General features: G+C 39.5%; 1 protein-coding gene and 1 long non-coding RNA gene across 2 annotated transcripts; both read right to left on the reverse strand.

Annotated features, from left to right (window-relative positions):
* Positions 1–2,354: 2,354 nt before the first annotated feature.
* Positions 2,355–12,933, reverse strand: LOC118566231. Its single transcript, XM_036147666.1, has 11 exons — positions 12,836–12,933; positions 12,637–12,730; positions 10,217–10,309; positions 10,018–10,135; positions 9,806–9,897; positions 9,584–9,698; positions 8,993–9,094; positions 8,620–8,781; positions 8,186–8,332; positions 7,821–7,965; positions 2,355–2,394 (listed from the first exon to the last, which is right to left on the reverse strand). Exons 1-11 carry the CDS (start codon positions 12,892–12,894, stop codon positions 2,355–2,357), a joined length of 1,167 nt encoding a protein of 388 aa, XP_036003559.1. The 5' UTR covers positions 12,895–12,933.
* Positions 12,929–15,115, reverse strand: LOC118566086. Its single transcript, XR_004932785.1, has 3 exons — positions 14,551–15,115; positions 13,133–13,371; positions 12,929–13,014 (listed from the first exon to the last, which is right to left on the reverse strand). It is a non-coding gene; the product is annotated as an uncharacterized LOC118566086 (long non-coding RNA).
* Between the last annotated feature and the right edge of the window lie 2 nt (positions 15,116–15,117).

Raw genomic sequence — 15,117 nt, forward strand, 5'->3', positions numbered from 1 at the left:
CTGTTCGTCATGTTATGAGGTTATGTGACACTGAAATGATTTTGGAAACGTTATGTTAAGGTCTAAAAACTGTTATGGGTGCCTTTAATGGAGAAATCCAGCGAGTTGTCACATAGAGCTCTGTTTATCGCGGTCACTGAGTACTGTCGGTACGAAAAAAGGGAAACTTGTGACAAAGGGATAATTGCTCGAGTTACTATAGCCAACAGCTAATCCAACCAGGCAGCTACAGCACTACACTCTAGGGTCATGTCCATGAGCCCCCAATCCCCCATGTACATGCCCACAGAGTGTAGTGCTGTAGCTGCTAGATGTAGCAACTCGAGATAGGCAAAACCGATTGTTTCCGTTTTTTTTTCGTACCAACAGTACTCGGTGACCTCGAGAAACTGAGATCTGTGTAAAAAATTGGCGGATTTCTCATTTAAGTTCAGAGAATAAAGTAACATACTGTTCGTAAAACATGTAGGGTGCAAGTTGAGAGCATATTTTGACGACAGTGCATGTGAACTTTGGCCAGAGCGAAGTAAGACACACAAATTTGGGTGAGTCAGGCTGAGGTTAATTAAAGATTTGGTTAAAGCCGACCAACAGTGGTTTTGAGCAAATGAAATGTGTCAGACGATATTACAGTAGTATTTACAATCTCAATATTGTTCCACATCTGATCTGAATACTTTTTCAAGGACTAATTCAATGGGTCTTGTTTTGCCGTGGTTTTGCTTACCTGGCTAGTGTTGTGTTCCATCATGTCTGCACCTCTTGTGTTACCTTTGTTAACTTACTGTGTCCTATTCCATGTGTTCCTTTATTTATACTTGCCATGTGCTTCTGTTCATTATCCCTACCTCCACCCCTCACCTGTGCCCTTCACTAGTAATATATCCTTGCATAGGTGTATAATATACATATACAGGGTGATAACACACAAAAAGCTACTATCAGTGCAATGCTATCTTATTATCTTACTATAGGGTGGTATACCTTGCCAAAAATGACTATGAGACTAGACTTTTTCCCCTCAGATGGTACCGACTAACTCCTTCTCAAAGAATACTACTCAAGGATTTTGAGCAAAACAGATGTAATATATTACATATGAAATTATATTAGTCGTCGCTGAATCACGTTTAATCTAGAATGGTTTCCAAATGGGATATAGCCCACTGTGACAATGCCAAAAATGACCTTGATTTAATATCTGATAACTATGATAGGCCTACTATTGTAATATTCTATTCTCGTCTGGTGTTAGTATTCATTGGAAAGACGTGCAAAAAGAGATGAATGAACTCAACTGAATAAATTAACTGACAACACTGCAAAAATGTATGTATTTTGTACCCTGTTTTAGAATAAAGCGACCACTTTTGAGCGCAATCCTTTCCACTTGCATGTTCTGCATGTTGTGCTCTTGCAAATATGTTTAAAATTATCGTTTCCTTGTTTCATCTATTTTCAGGGAAAAGAAGAAGTCAGGGTGAAATGGACATCTTGCACAAAATGGTAAGTCCTACCCTGTAAACAGATGTCACACTTTATTTTAAGGTGTCATTGTTACAGTTTAATTATATATTTAAGTACTGAGTAATAATAGTTAACATGTACTTACTATATGGTTAGGGTAGGATTAGGGTTTGGTGGAGGGTTAGTTACATGTAATTATGCATCATTTACTGTTATTACTACATTAAGTACATGTAACATATGTAACAAGGACACCGTAAAATAAAATGTTACCCAGATGTACATACAGACTATATGACCGTCAATGAGGTCATTTTTAATTTGTCTATTTGGACATTCACTCTCAGATATATTTTCATCAGTTCTAAAGGACCAATACATAGTTTTGTATTTGTTTTCAATGTAAGTGTTTCAGTTGTCCTATTAATAACATTTTTCTCATTACTTTTTGGACAGTGGGAAAGAATGGCCTGACTCGTGGGAGCCAGCAGAACAATATAAATGATCTATTAATTAAATATTTTATTTTTTTGTGTTTCATCTTCTCAAAAATTAATAAAAAAGTTTTTTGGTATTTTTATATTGCAATTGTTGGTCAGATCCGAAATAAAAATGTATTCATGTCAATTTTGTTAATTGATTTGGATATTTTCTTTTATACTTTGAATGTTTCAATACATTAAAATCATTACATCTACATGTTTTTTATGTTATTGTTGAAAGAAAGCAATAGGCTTTTAGAAAATAGACCTGTAAAAATAAACGGTTCCTGGAGGAGCCTTTTGCGGTTCTTCACTTTGCCACATTGGATGCAGCAGCTTCATTTTCCGTTTGTTTTTCCTCTTTTCTGGTGGATGGTCCAGGCATTCAGGTCTACAGGAGGGTTTTTACTCTTGTTGAAACTTGTATTTCAGCTTACCGAGGTCCCTGCAAAGGACAAAAAATACGGTTAGTAATGTTATTAAAGTGATAGTTGTGAACTTAAAATTCTTTCCTCAGCCTTGTGACATTCCAAACCTGTTTGACTTTCTGTCTGTGGAACCCAAAAGTAGATCTCGGAGTCGGGCATAATACAACCCAAGTCACCGTTCACTTTCACTGCATGTGTTCATAAGCAGTTTTTTATTTTTTTATAATTCATGACACATGAAAATAAATAATTTATGTACAATTATCTAGTTCAGTTAAATTCAATGCAACACTTTAAGTAAAGATGGATATTCTGTTAAGCTCCAAATATGTCACAGAAAAGATCCTAAAAAAATATGGAGGAAAAAAGAGAGGCCACATCTCCTGTGTTATGAGTTGTGTTGTAATTCTTCTGAAGCCATATTAATAGCTTTTTTGTCAAATGTCGTATATTCAAATGCAAATGATTAAGGTATAAGAAAATTTTCAGATTATTTTAGAAATGTGCTGGTTGTTCTAGGGAAAGAAAAGAACAAAGCTGATTATATCCATTCACAACATAATATTTATTGGCCCGTAAAGGGCTTTAAAATAGTATTTGAGAAAATGAGGAGGGCATCTGTAGTAAAAGTTAACGTTAAACAAAAACAGACCAAACTAACGTTTTGCTACCACTTGTGTTATTCATAATAAACCCCAATGACGACAGCAGGAATCAGCTATTAATTAGTTATATCAGCAATATGAAGACAGTTGTACAGAATACGTTGAATTAAATGACTTAAACAATCTAAAACAATAAGTCAATGTTTTCATGTGTTAAATAGATTAGTTAGCATCGCGGCTAAAACATTCATACCACATAACGTTAACTGTGCAATAAACGAGTGGTAAACACTGTCAAAACGTAGAAATATATATATATATATATAATACATTTAGTATATGTGTTTGAATATATAGTGAGTAACGTTAGATGGTATTTATCATAGCTCTCAACTCTCACGCATTGACCGTGTGACACACGCATTTCACTAACTTCACACGCTCACACGCAACACAAGACATTTCACACGCAAACATGGCATTTTTCACGTATAAAAATCACAAAGCCCATCTGGGCTGCGGACGACAAAACTCCGCCTTCTGCTGAGCTGTTTCAGCTTCTTTCACAACTTGTGGCCATCAGTAATTCCTGCTGCAGTTCGTGTTAACAGAGCAGCAGGAAGAGTGATCAGAGTTATGAATAATTTTAGTCTTAACAGTGGTGAAAATAAGCCGGTAAGGTCCTGTACCGCGTACACAGGAGGGGAGGGGGCGGAGGGAGAGCTGCTGCAAGATGACCGGTCCATTCAGAACCAGTCATGGCTGCACGCTGATCATAAAAACAGTTCTGCTAACCAGATGCAGTTTAAAACGCCACTTGGTCTGTTTATAAGTTTCGTTTTTATTAATTCTGCATTTTGTAACTACATGCACCGTATTTCTGTGCCTCCGCGCTTGCTCCTCTCCCTCCCCTCCTTTCCCTCGGAGCAGGTGCTTTCTGGGCGTCAGTGCGCCCAGAGCGCACTGACGAGAGCAATAGAGATTTGTCTGATCAGCGCGGCGACTGACTGAGAAACCTGTCGCTGTGAAAGGTGATGAGAATGTTATAAACTGTAACAGTCTAGAAGTGCATTGAGCTGAAAGGAGGGACACATCAGCAGCAGGATCGTGCGTAAAGACGCAGTGGAAACCTCTGTGTGCTTCAGTGTTGCTGCTGAGGGGATCATAAAGGCTTGATGAAACTCAGCCTGATTCACCAATCAGGTTATAGATTTACAATGATAAACAACCCATAGATGAATGTGTAACAGTATAATAATTCGGTCAATAATTAAAATCTACTTAATTTTATTCAGTATTATTTGAACAATTGTGTATTATTTATGTTTTAATCCATTAACTGAACAATAAAGTATTAATATGTCTCTTTCTCTTTTTAACACAAGTAATACATGTCTACTTCATTGTCTGGTGGGATAAAAATGAGATGGAGTTGACTCCATCGGCTCTTCCAGGGTCCGGTTAGCCCCGCCCCCAAACAAGCCCCGCCCCCAAATTAGCATAATCTTACTCCTAACTTTTGATAAAAGTTGAGAGGTCTGTATTTATATTTCTTTGGCGAGTTTACAAACCTTGTAACGGATAGCCGAACTAACGGCGGAAGCTGCAGCAGGCTAGGCTTTGATACTGGAGCCGTTACTTTCAAATCCGATGATGATCAGCCGAGCTCATAGGCCGAGCTTTGTTGCGCGCGAGCAGCGCGAGGATCACAGAATGATGACAGTAGAGAAATAGCAGCAGCTTCTTGACGGAATAAAACTTTTCTCCTCCTGCTTCTTCTTATATATATATATTATACAACAACAATAACAAAATAACAAACACACTATATATATATATATATATATATATATATATATATATATATATATATATATATATATGTATATATATATATAGTGTGTTTGTTATTTTGTTATTGTTGTTGTTGTTGTTGAAGGTTTAAATGAATCAATAGGCCTATACTAAATAAATGTAAGCCTAAGTATAGGCCTACTGAATCAAACTTAAGTATAATAGTAATAATAGCATAATAATAATAATTATATTCTGGCTGCACAGAACCATTGGGTTCCTTCAGATGCTGGCTTTAACATAAGAGATCTTCCAGGAACCACTTAAATGTCAAAAGATCTTACAATAACCGTTTGTATCATTAAAGTTCCTCGAATAATCCCCAAAGCACTTCGATGACTCCAGAACATCTGAACTGAATACAAAGTGCTTAAAGGATCCCATAAGTTCCAGCAAGAACTGCAAAGACTGTCAATGCTCCACCAGTAAAGAATTGTGAGGCACTTAAATTACAATTAAACCATTTTAACTATCCCTGCATTATCTGTTTTTACTCTGTATTATATTTTACATCATAGGTTGCATTTTCATGCACTTGTAATTCCTTGGCCTTTCTACTATACCCACAAGCAAACATGTACAGATCATGTAGGTACTGCTGTCATATCCTCCTCCATACCCAACTTCCATGTCCGATTTTGTGGCCTCTTCCTTCCTGAGGATAGTTTGCAGCATTAAGTTTAATAAAAGTCTCATATCAGAGAGATAGCAGGCCTGATCTGGCCCTCTGGGTTTCAGCTCAGGCGGCTATTTCAACAGGCTACACTTAGATTTTTTAAGTAGGCCTACACATCAAAAGGTATCAGCCGTAATTTTGATTCACCAATATACAATATAGCAAAGTATAGGTCAATGAGGAAGTTGAAATGTCCCAATTCATGTCAAATCACATCTATAGGTGATGGTCACAGCCCATGCTGACCTGTTCACTGCCAAAAATGGCAACAATGGGCAATACACCACGTGGATGGCCGGATGCATGTGCATCGTTGACCTGAACAACAAATGGCACCAGGATGCACTATGGACATAAGGCAAGCCTGTGGAGGTAGTGTGATGCTTTGGGCAATGTTTTGCAGCTAAACCTTGGGTCCGCCGCCATTCATGTGGATGTTACTTTGACATGTACCACCTCCCTAAGCATGGTTTCAGACCATGTACACACTTTCATGGAAACAGTATTCCCTAATGGCAGTGGCCTCGTTCAGCAGGATAATGCCGCAAAAAAAAATCATTCAGGAATGGTTTGAGGAAACAACAATGAGTTCAATGTGTTGACATGGCCTCAAATTTCCACAGAAATAAATCAATCCAATCGAACATCTGTGGGATGTGCTGGACACAAGTCCAATCTATGGAGGTTCGTCCTCACAATTTACAGGAGTTAAAGGATCTGCTGCTAATGTCTTGGTGACAGATACCACAACACACCTTAAGAGGTGTTACTGTTTCACCGTGCCGTGTCTACGGTGAAGCACCCTCGGTGGACCCAGCTCGTTTTACCCAGTCAGGCGACCCCCACTTACTTATTACCTTGAATGTAGGACGCATAAAACAGACAAGTATGCTTTTAGTTATATTTTATCTACGTAAGGACAGAGAAATAGTTACAGTCACACCAGCGCTGATGGGCCCCTGATCGGCAGGAGGCCTCGAGTGCTCATCACACAAACATTATAAAGGGATCTCGGGACACACCCATACAAGGGCGGTACACATCCAAACTGTGACATCAGCAGGGAAGCTGTGTCACCTCCGGGGTGGTATCTGATAGATATGTGCCGGGATAAACAGCTCGTTCCACTTGACCTTGTTGATATCCTAACAGAGGTCTTGTTGAGACTATGTTAGGGCTGTTTTGGCAGCCAAAGGGTAAACTACACTACAATATTAGACAGGTGGTCATAATGTAGTGGCTGATTGATGTACATGTGTGTTGTGCTGAAATTAACCATTTTCACTGATCTCACCAGCTGTGGCAACTCTGAGAAGCCAGAAATCACCATTCTGTCACCCATATAGGCCAGACAGGCCTCAATAAGCAACACCGTTTTTTATGAAACATCAGCTTGTGACACATATTAGAATACACATTAGAATTTTTTTCTGTCATACTTTTGTTACATGCTAAATTTAATAGGTCTATGAGATGGTAGTTAGAAATACTAACCCTATGTTTACAAATACATCAATTGCACAGGCAAGACAAAGCTCAATAAGGTAACACCCGCTATCAAAACTAATACCAACACCCACCACATATTGATCTCCGAATGTATGAATTAATTTCACTTCAAAATTTACTAAGCTTTGGTTAATAGGTGACAAAAGCCTTTTATATGGGGCCATGTCAGTTATTTCATACCATCAGCAAAGGCCTACATATGGGATAAATGGATTGAGTTAGTTAATGTGAATAACATAAAGAACCAACAAAGGTTGACACTTGTCTATTCTCCAGTAATTATCTGCATATAAAGAAATCAGTGAGATCAGAAGCTTCATTGCTTACACCCCACCCCCCACCTATAACTCCACCTCCCCAGTTTATGAAACTCAATAAACAGAAGAAAATAAAAAAGATGCTTTATTGTCATTCCAGAATATATTGAATGTTACAAAAAAGGAAAGAAAATTAAGTAGTCACAGGTCATACAAATAAAGATCAGAAGGATCACAATGACATATCATACATAATTATATAAATACAAACAAAGTCTTAAAATAGAATTAAAAGAGTAGATACCGGTAATCAGGTTACAGGCCACAATGTATATGTCTTTATCGACACAAGCAGTGTGGTACAACAATTACAAAGTAGCAGTAATTGGTAAATTGTGTGTGGGGGGAGGAAATGGTGTGTGTGGGTGTCTGTCTGTGTGTGTGTGTGTGTTTGTGTTTGTGTTTGTGTGTGTGTGTGTGTGTGTGTGTGTGTGTGTGTGTGTGTGTTTTTATGTGTGTGTGGGGGTGGGGGTTCTTCCAACTCCATCTCCAGGTGTGAGTTATCATTCAGGATAGTGTTGTAATGGCCCTTGACTAAACGCATTTCTGCTTTCAGTTTGCTGAGCCTCTTATGAACCAGACACTGCAGTCCTTTTTGGGCATCCTCAGAGAGGTCAACAAGAGAGGCTGCAAAAACACAACGATAAATCATTAATGAAGTCAATAACATTTGTTAGTGTGCACATGCATTCTAGACTGCCTAGTTAATTGCTGTAATCACGGAAATGAGAATCTACACCAAACATACTCACTCCTGCAAAACTGTATTTAGGTGAAAGTGTATATTGCAGTTATTGCAGACACTTCAAATACAAATAAACAGTGACACAGACATAGATGTGCTTACAGTTTGAAGAAAGGGCTCCCAGTGTCAAGTATTGTGTCTTTAGTGCTATCCAGTGTTGCAGCATTTCCTTACAGAGGATTACTTCTTCCTCCTTCAGGCGTTGCACAGCCATAAACTTATCAAATACCATCCTTTTGGTGTGAAGGTCTGCAAAAGGTGAAAGTGGAGTTATGATGTATAGAACATGTTTATATTTATAATATATTTTTCCAGGTGAGTCCCATTGAGATATTACATCTAGTTTTCAAAGGAGTCCTGTGCAATGTGATTGATGTCAAGATAAACAATATCAAGATTGGATTTTGACATTTCTGCGACATAGCTCTAAGGTTTACATGAGCATGGAAACCCTGAGAGAAACCAATATTGCACAATGAGGCAGAACGTAAATGTTTTTCTTTATATATTATATATATATAAAAAAGAGAACTTACTTTCACTTCGCCAAGGCCACGTGTCAGTCTGGATAATGCCATCAGTGGACACAATTTGTCCAGACGGTTCAGCCAGATGATTGTACTCAGCAATAGCTGCTGCCAGGCGTTTTTTGTCTTTTAAAATGACTCTTCGTATATTATGTCGCCTCTTGTTGCTATCTGAAAAAAAAAATGTCACAGAATTTTTTTTTTAAAGTTGATTCAGATTTCACGTGTATTGCTATAGATAAACTGGACAAGGCTCCATTAGCTGCATAGGTACAATGTACATTTCCTAAAAGGTCACAGTGTGTATGGTTAGGAACAGAAACATTAGAATTGAATAGAATTAATAAGAACCTAAATATAGGTGTATGTAACTGTGAAATACCTGTTTGTTTGTAAAGGTTTAGGCTGCGTACTTTGACGAGGACAGCCAGCTCCTCTATCCGTGCCTGTAGTGCACCAAGGCTACCATCACTTTGATCAGTTTCTAAATTAGAATTATATTACTCAGTATATGCATGAAATGACAATCACTCAAATACAATTAGCAAGTAATTAAAAGGAGAAAACGGGCCAATTTCTAAATAGATCTTGATCGTGGCCAGGTTGATAGGAAATACACAACCAAAATCGGTGCTACTGAACTGGAGAAGCTGTAGCTAATGGCCAGTGCTCCCAGTAAGCTACAATGCTAGGTAAGAATCGGCCATTTTGCACAGTAATTTTAAGCACACATTGTCCACTTTAGAAGGTGAGCAATAATCAATTAAATTATACTTTTTTTTAACCTTTATTTAACCAGAAAAGCTCTGTGTGGATACAACAAAAACATTGTTGCAGTTGGCTTAGCAATACAACTCCAGGAATGTTGATAAGCACATTGATATACAGTGTGTGCTACAATGCTGAAATTTAGCATAATTAGTTGTCAATGTGCAGGGTTCTATGATGAAAATTTTTAAATATGCAAACTTACCCTCTGCCCACTTCTGCACATCAGCCACCCACAGCTGCACTGTGTCATCATCAATGCCAAGCTCCTTTTTTGCAGCATTCAGGCTGTCCAGATCTTCTTTGAGTATCCTTACAGTCTAATAATTAGAAAAGACAACAACAACTACAAAAACAATCAATCAATCCCATTTGTATGAATGTTGTTTGAGTTCATTATGACAATAACATTTTTTGAAAAATTAACCTTTAAGTATCTCTGGCTTAAAGTGTGACTCAGGTTTTCCAACTTCCTTTCATTCCACCCTAACGCCAAGAGGGTAAGCATGTCTTTTCGTCCTAAATTAAAAAAGAAGTAGATTACAGATAATCTTTCCAGCTTTTTTCTGGAAAATAAACTATTCCATTGTACTTATGAACAGTACACAGACACACACATATCTAGCCACTCCCACATACCTGCTTTAGACATGTACTTTGTGGTGATGGCTGCCCTAGACAGGAAACTGTTTACCTGTTCAACCTCTTCTCCGATAGTTGAACCCGCACCTTCCTGGAACGCACCTCCCCATTTGATCTAATAAGTTGATACATTAGAAGTTGTTTATAAATGAACTATTGTACACCTACTAAATTAGTCAGTAAAGCTGAAATGTACCTCGCATTTCCCAGAGTGTGCCTTCGCATGCATAACTGAAAGAAAGGGGCGCATGGACAGCAGATTCCTGTGCTCAGGACACTGCTGAACCACCTTAGCCAAATAAGGAAAAAATTTACAGGCTACATCTGAACACAGGAATGAGATTGTTCCTGGGGCACTTTCTGCTTAACCTGACAACAGCCAGCTGTATGTATCGCTCCGCCTAGCTCCACTCACATACATCTGGGACACGGCTCATTGAAAATGATTTCCCCAACCAAATTTTTGGTCTGGCCAATCAGGACGCAGGGCGGGTGTTTCATGGATGTGACGTAGTGGAGAAGCCACCGTGAGATTCCAACAACAATGGCGGCTCGCATCGAGGAAGCAAGCGTTAGCATTGATGCTGCCATTTCCTCCGTGTTGTCCAATCTATCTGATATTGTTTCATTAAAAGAACATCAGAGAACGGCTCTGAAGGCTTTTGTTGGTGGAAACCATGTTTTCGCCCTTCTCCCGACCGGATTTGGCAAGTTTTGTTTTCCGGGGCGCGTACGCGGACGCGCCCCGGAGCGGTTAGCGGTTAGCGCTAACCATATTGGGAGGCCTATTAGTCCTCAACGCGGTCAGCCCGGGATCGACTCCGACCCGCGGCGCTTTGCCGCCTGTCTTCCCCCCTCTTCCTGTCAGCTCACTGTCAATAAAAGGTGTGCCACTACAGTGTTTCCCGCATGGATTTGCTTATGCGAGGCGGAGCGACTCGCGGGGGGGGGGGGGGGGGTGGATGACTTTTTCTCCGCGGAGCGGGGGGGGGGGGTGGACGACATGTTTTCCGCGGCCGCCTCGCCAAGATAGCGCTGCGGGAAACCCTGCACTAGAGCCGCAAACACATAAAAAAAAAAAAAAAGTTTTTTTTTTCCGGCGTCGGTCTCATCAGCGTCACGGGTCAGCTTCGGTGTGACTGGTTGAAATAGCACGTTGATAAAGATGACAGACAAGTGGCTTATCCAATCATATGCAAGGAGTTTTGATAAGGCCCAGCCTTCAGTAAAGGCAATGCCTATGGCGGTGTCCCAGATGTATGTGAGTGGAGCTAGGCGGAGCGATACATACAGCTGGCTGTTGTCAGGTTACTTTCTGCTAACTTCCTCTGGAGGAAGAGAGGGTAAGCAAAAATCTCTCCTCTAAACATGTTCAGTGCCCCAAGGAGGACCCCATGGCGGCAGACAGCTATTTCCAGTCCCTCCTCATCCAATTTTCCAGAGTTTTTTCTGGAGGACTCCTTAGCTGCTGTCCATGTAGAAGAACCACATGAGCCCTTTCCAGAGGCCTATACAAGGATTATAATAGCATGACATGATTTATGAATCCCTTTAAGGCATATGACTGTCAACAAGTCTTCTCATACATCATAATTTGGCCGTTGAATTATTTACAGCCTTTGATATAATAGAGCAAAGCAAGGAAAGACATGCGTGTAAATTGGGGAAGTTAAAGCCTCCTTCCTCTCAATCCTGCCACTGATGTTAAAGTGTTAATTAAAGGATTAGTTCACTTTTCAAAAAACTTTTGCTGATAATTTACTCACCCCCATGCCATCCAAGATGTCCATGTCTTTCTTTCTTCAGTGGAAAAGAAATTAAGGTTTTTGATGAATACATTCCAGCATTTTTCTCCATATAGTGGACTTTACTTAACCAAACGGTTCAAGGTCCAAGAGACACTTTCAGTGCAAACTGCAAACTGTTCAAAGGGCTTTAAACGATTCCAGACGATGAATAACGGTCTTATCAAGCGAAACAATAGCTCATTTAAAAAAAAAAAATAACAAAGTTTAAGTTTTATAAGCTCAAATGCTCGCCTTGCTCTGTACTGCGAAGCACGTTCGAGACTCTCCTGTTCAAACTCGTTCATCAAAATTAATTCCGAGTCAATTTGTTCGTTGATGAACCAATTGACTCTGAAAAAGATTAGTTCATTTTGATGAACGAGATCGAACAGGAGAGTCACAAACGTGCGTCACAGAAGAGAGCAAGGCGAGTATTTGAGCTTATAAAACTTAAACTGTGTTATTTATTTATTAAATGAGCGATCGTTGCGCTTGAGTAGACCCTTATTCATCGTCTGGAATCGTTTAAAGCCCTTTGAACAGTTTGCAGTTTGCACTGAAAGTGTCTCTAGGACCTTGAACCGTTTGGGTTATCAGTAATGTGCATTATATGGAGAAAAATCCTGGAATGTTTTCATCAAAAACCTTAATTTCTTTTCCACTGAAGAAAGAAAGACATGGACATCTTGGATGACATGGGATGAGTAAATTATAAGCAAAGGTTTTTTTTTTTAAAAGTGAACTACTCCTTTAACAGCAAATATTAATGAACAATGTAGTGCCAGCAATAATGTCGGCAATGAGACAAAAAACAAATATTTGAACTTACATGTTTTGTTTGTGTGTGGATGTATTCAACAAACTTGGCTACCTCCTCATCATTTTGAATAAAAACATCATCAAAATGTCCTGGCTCTTGAGTGCTGAAAAACAGACGATTTTGTTTTCATTATACAATTTCTCCATTTTACATGTGCTGTTCATACAATCTACTAGTTAACTGACATGTCATTCACAATGTAGCGTACCTTGAATTTGATTTGAATCTATAAAGCTTGCGATTACCATCCACTGATACTGCAAGCATCTCTGGACTGCAGGCGGGGCAATTGAAGAACTGCGGCGTACACAGCTTTCGTACTTCATATTTTACGGCTACCCATTCCAAGAAGCTTTTATAAAATGTGTCTGGTGATATCTTGCCAGTCTTAAGACAAACAAAATACAGGGATATTTAATTTGTGCAGGTTGTGTTGTAACTCAACATAAATGTTGATAAATTGAAGGCATGTAACTAAATTGCATTTTGTAAAATGAACACTCACTCTTCCAAAGCGCACAGTCCTTGCATCAAGCATTCTTAAGTATGCCTTCAGAGAGACCCCTGGTGCTGCCATCTTCAAGTCATAAAATGACTGAAAGATATCAGTGGCATATAGCGTGCAGAAGTTTGTGGTACCACTGCCTGGCCAGTATCCATCACGCTGGATGTCCTTGATGGAGATGGACCATGTGACACAACAGCTGGTGCAACTCACCACTGGCATTGATAGGTTGTAGCGGCCTGTACAGAGAATGAATCCAAATGAAGTAATACAGCATTTCCTCAAAAAATTGACTTCATTTACCTCACCAGAATAAGGCAATACTTCTTTGGATGTAAAAAACTTTTTACAAAGTGTAATTGGTCAACGTTCTGAATGAAGACTGATTCAGTTTCTATTTGCATTGTTAAAGCTACTCAGTTATGCTGAAATTACAAATTGAAACACCAACATTACAGTGGAGAGAAGACTGCTACTTAGTGATAAACCTGTTATTGTGAAAAATTACAGGCCTGTTTGTGTAATCATCATGGATTTCATGATTCCAATAATATAATTACAACTTAACAACTGTGATCCAAACAACATCCTATTTTTTTATTAACATACTTACACCTAAAACCAGGCAGTAAGTCCACTGAAGTTGGAATACCTGGGTGACCATCGCTGACCCCACCCTCTCAGTCCAGTCACATAACAAAAACATCACCCAAATCTGCCTTCTACTACCACCTAAAAAAACTCTCAAGAGCACTCTGAAATTGAAACTCACATTCACTGTTTCAACAGCTCCTGTCTGGCCTATATTGCAATGATGTCATTGCACGGCTGCCAGGATCCTAACATGCACAAAACCCAAGCAGCATATCACACCCATCCATTGTAATGCAACTTAACTGGCTGCCAATCCCACATCACCTTTAAAATCCTCCTACTCACCTATGAATCCATCCATACACTTGCACCCCAGTATCTTACTGGTCTCCTCCACCCACAAATCTAGTCACAGCCCCTGTGATCCTCTAACAATGATCAGCTTGCCATCCATCGTACCAGACTGCGGACCTTTGGGGATAGAGCCTTTTGTATTGCTGGTCCCACTCCATGGAATAACCTACTACTACACAAAAGTTGTTCTCCCAGTCTGGGCACGTAGAAAAACACCTTATGCACAACTTTTCACTGATGCCATTGGCCTTTAACCCTCCTCCCCTACCCCACCTTTTATAAGTGACCTTGGGTGCTAAGACATTATTGTTATTGTTATTATTTTGTCATCATCATCATCATCATCATCATCACCACTTGAAATCAGGCAGTAACACTGTAATGAGTAAGCAGATGAGCAATCCAGAGTAATGCATTCTTAAAGGATAACTCTGTAGGATTTTAATGTATAATGTGACAAGATGTCTTACCATTCATAGTTATGACTGCCACGACCCTTCCAGGTGACACATGGATGCTGCCTGAGCAGTGGCACACACGATCTGGCCTTTGAATAGGCACCATCCATGCTAACATTCAAAAAATGTAATTCCCCCCCCCCCAAAAAAAAAACAAAAAAAAAACATTGCTGCAGCTGTAAATATATGTAGATTTTATATAGATTTTGAAAAAGTTTGACAGGAATAAAACATGGCTGATATGTATTAAGGACTCTAAATGGGTACCTGTTTGCTGATGAAGAACAGGCTGCAAAAACTCTCCATTTAATTGTTCTCGGTTGTGCAAGACAAACCGAGAGTGCAAAATTAAATCACAGTCTAAACAAAGTAATGGGAGAGGCAGGCAGTCCATACACCTCACCACAGCTGGTTTCCCACACTGGCATCCAGACTGTGGGTGAGGGTCCTCATTGGCCAGCATACTATCAATGAGAGATGGCCTGGCCTCTTTCCATTTCTCTGCGGACAGAGTGTTCCTAATGTTCCATTCTGTTGGGTCTTTGTCTGTTGTCTCAGGTGTATCCTCTACACCAACCT

This window comes from Fundulus heteroclitus, chromosome 15 (assembly GCF_011125445.2).
Source record: "Fundulus heteroclitus isolate FHET01 chromosome 15, MU-UCD_Fhet_4.1, whole genome shotgun sequence".
Classification (NCBI taxonomy): Eukaryota; Metazoa; Chordata; class Actinopteri; order Cyprinodontiformes; family Fundulidae; genus Fundulus; species Fundulus heteroclitus.

Excerpts from the sequence above, each read along its gene's own strand:
- LOC118566231 (XM_036147666.1), bottom strand. The coding sequence starts at position 12,894 with ATGCTTGCAGTATCAGTGGATGGTAATCGCAAGCTTTATAGATTCAAA. Across the intron at positions 9,095-9,583 it reads TGTGCAGAAGTGGGCAGAGG|AAACTGATCAAAGTGATGGT; the intron begins GTAAGTTTGCAT and ends ATTCTAATTTAG. Across the intron at positions 7,966-8,185 it reads GGGAGCCCTTTCTTCAAACT|CCTCTCTTGTTGACCTCTCT; the intron begins GTAAGCACATCT and ends GTGTTTTTGCAG.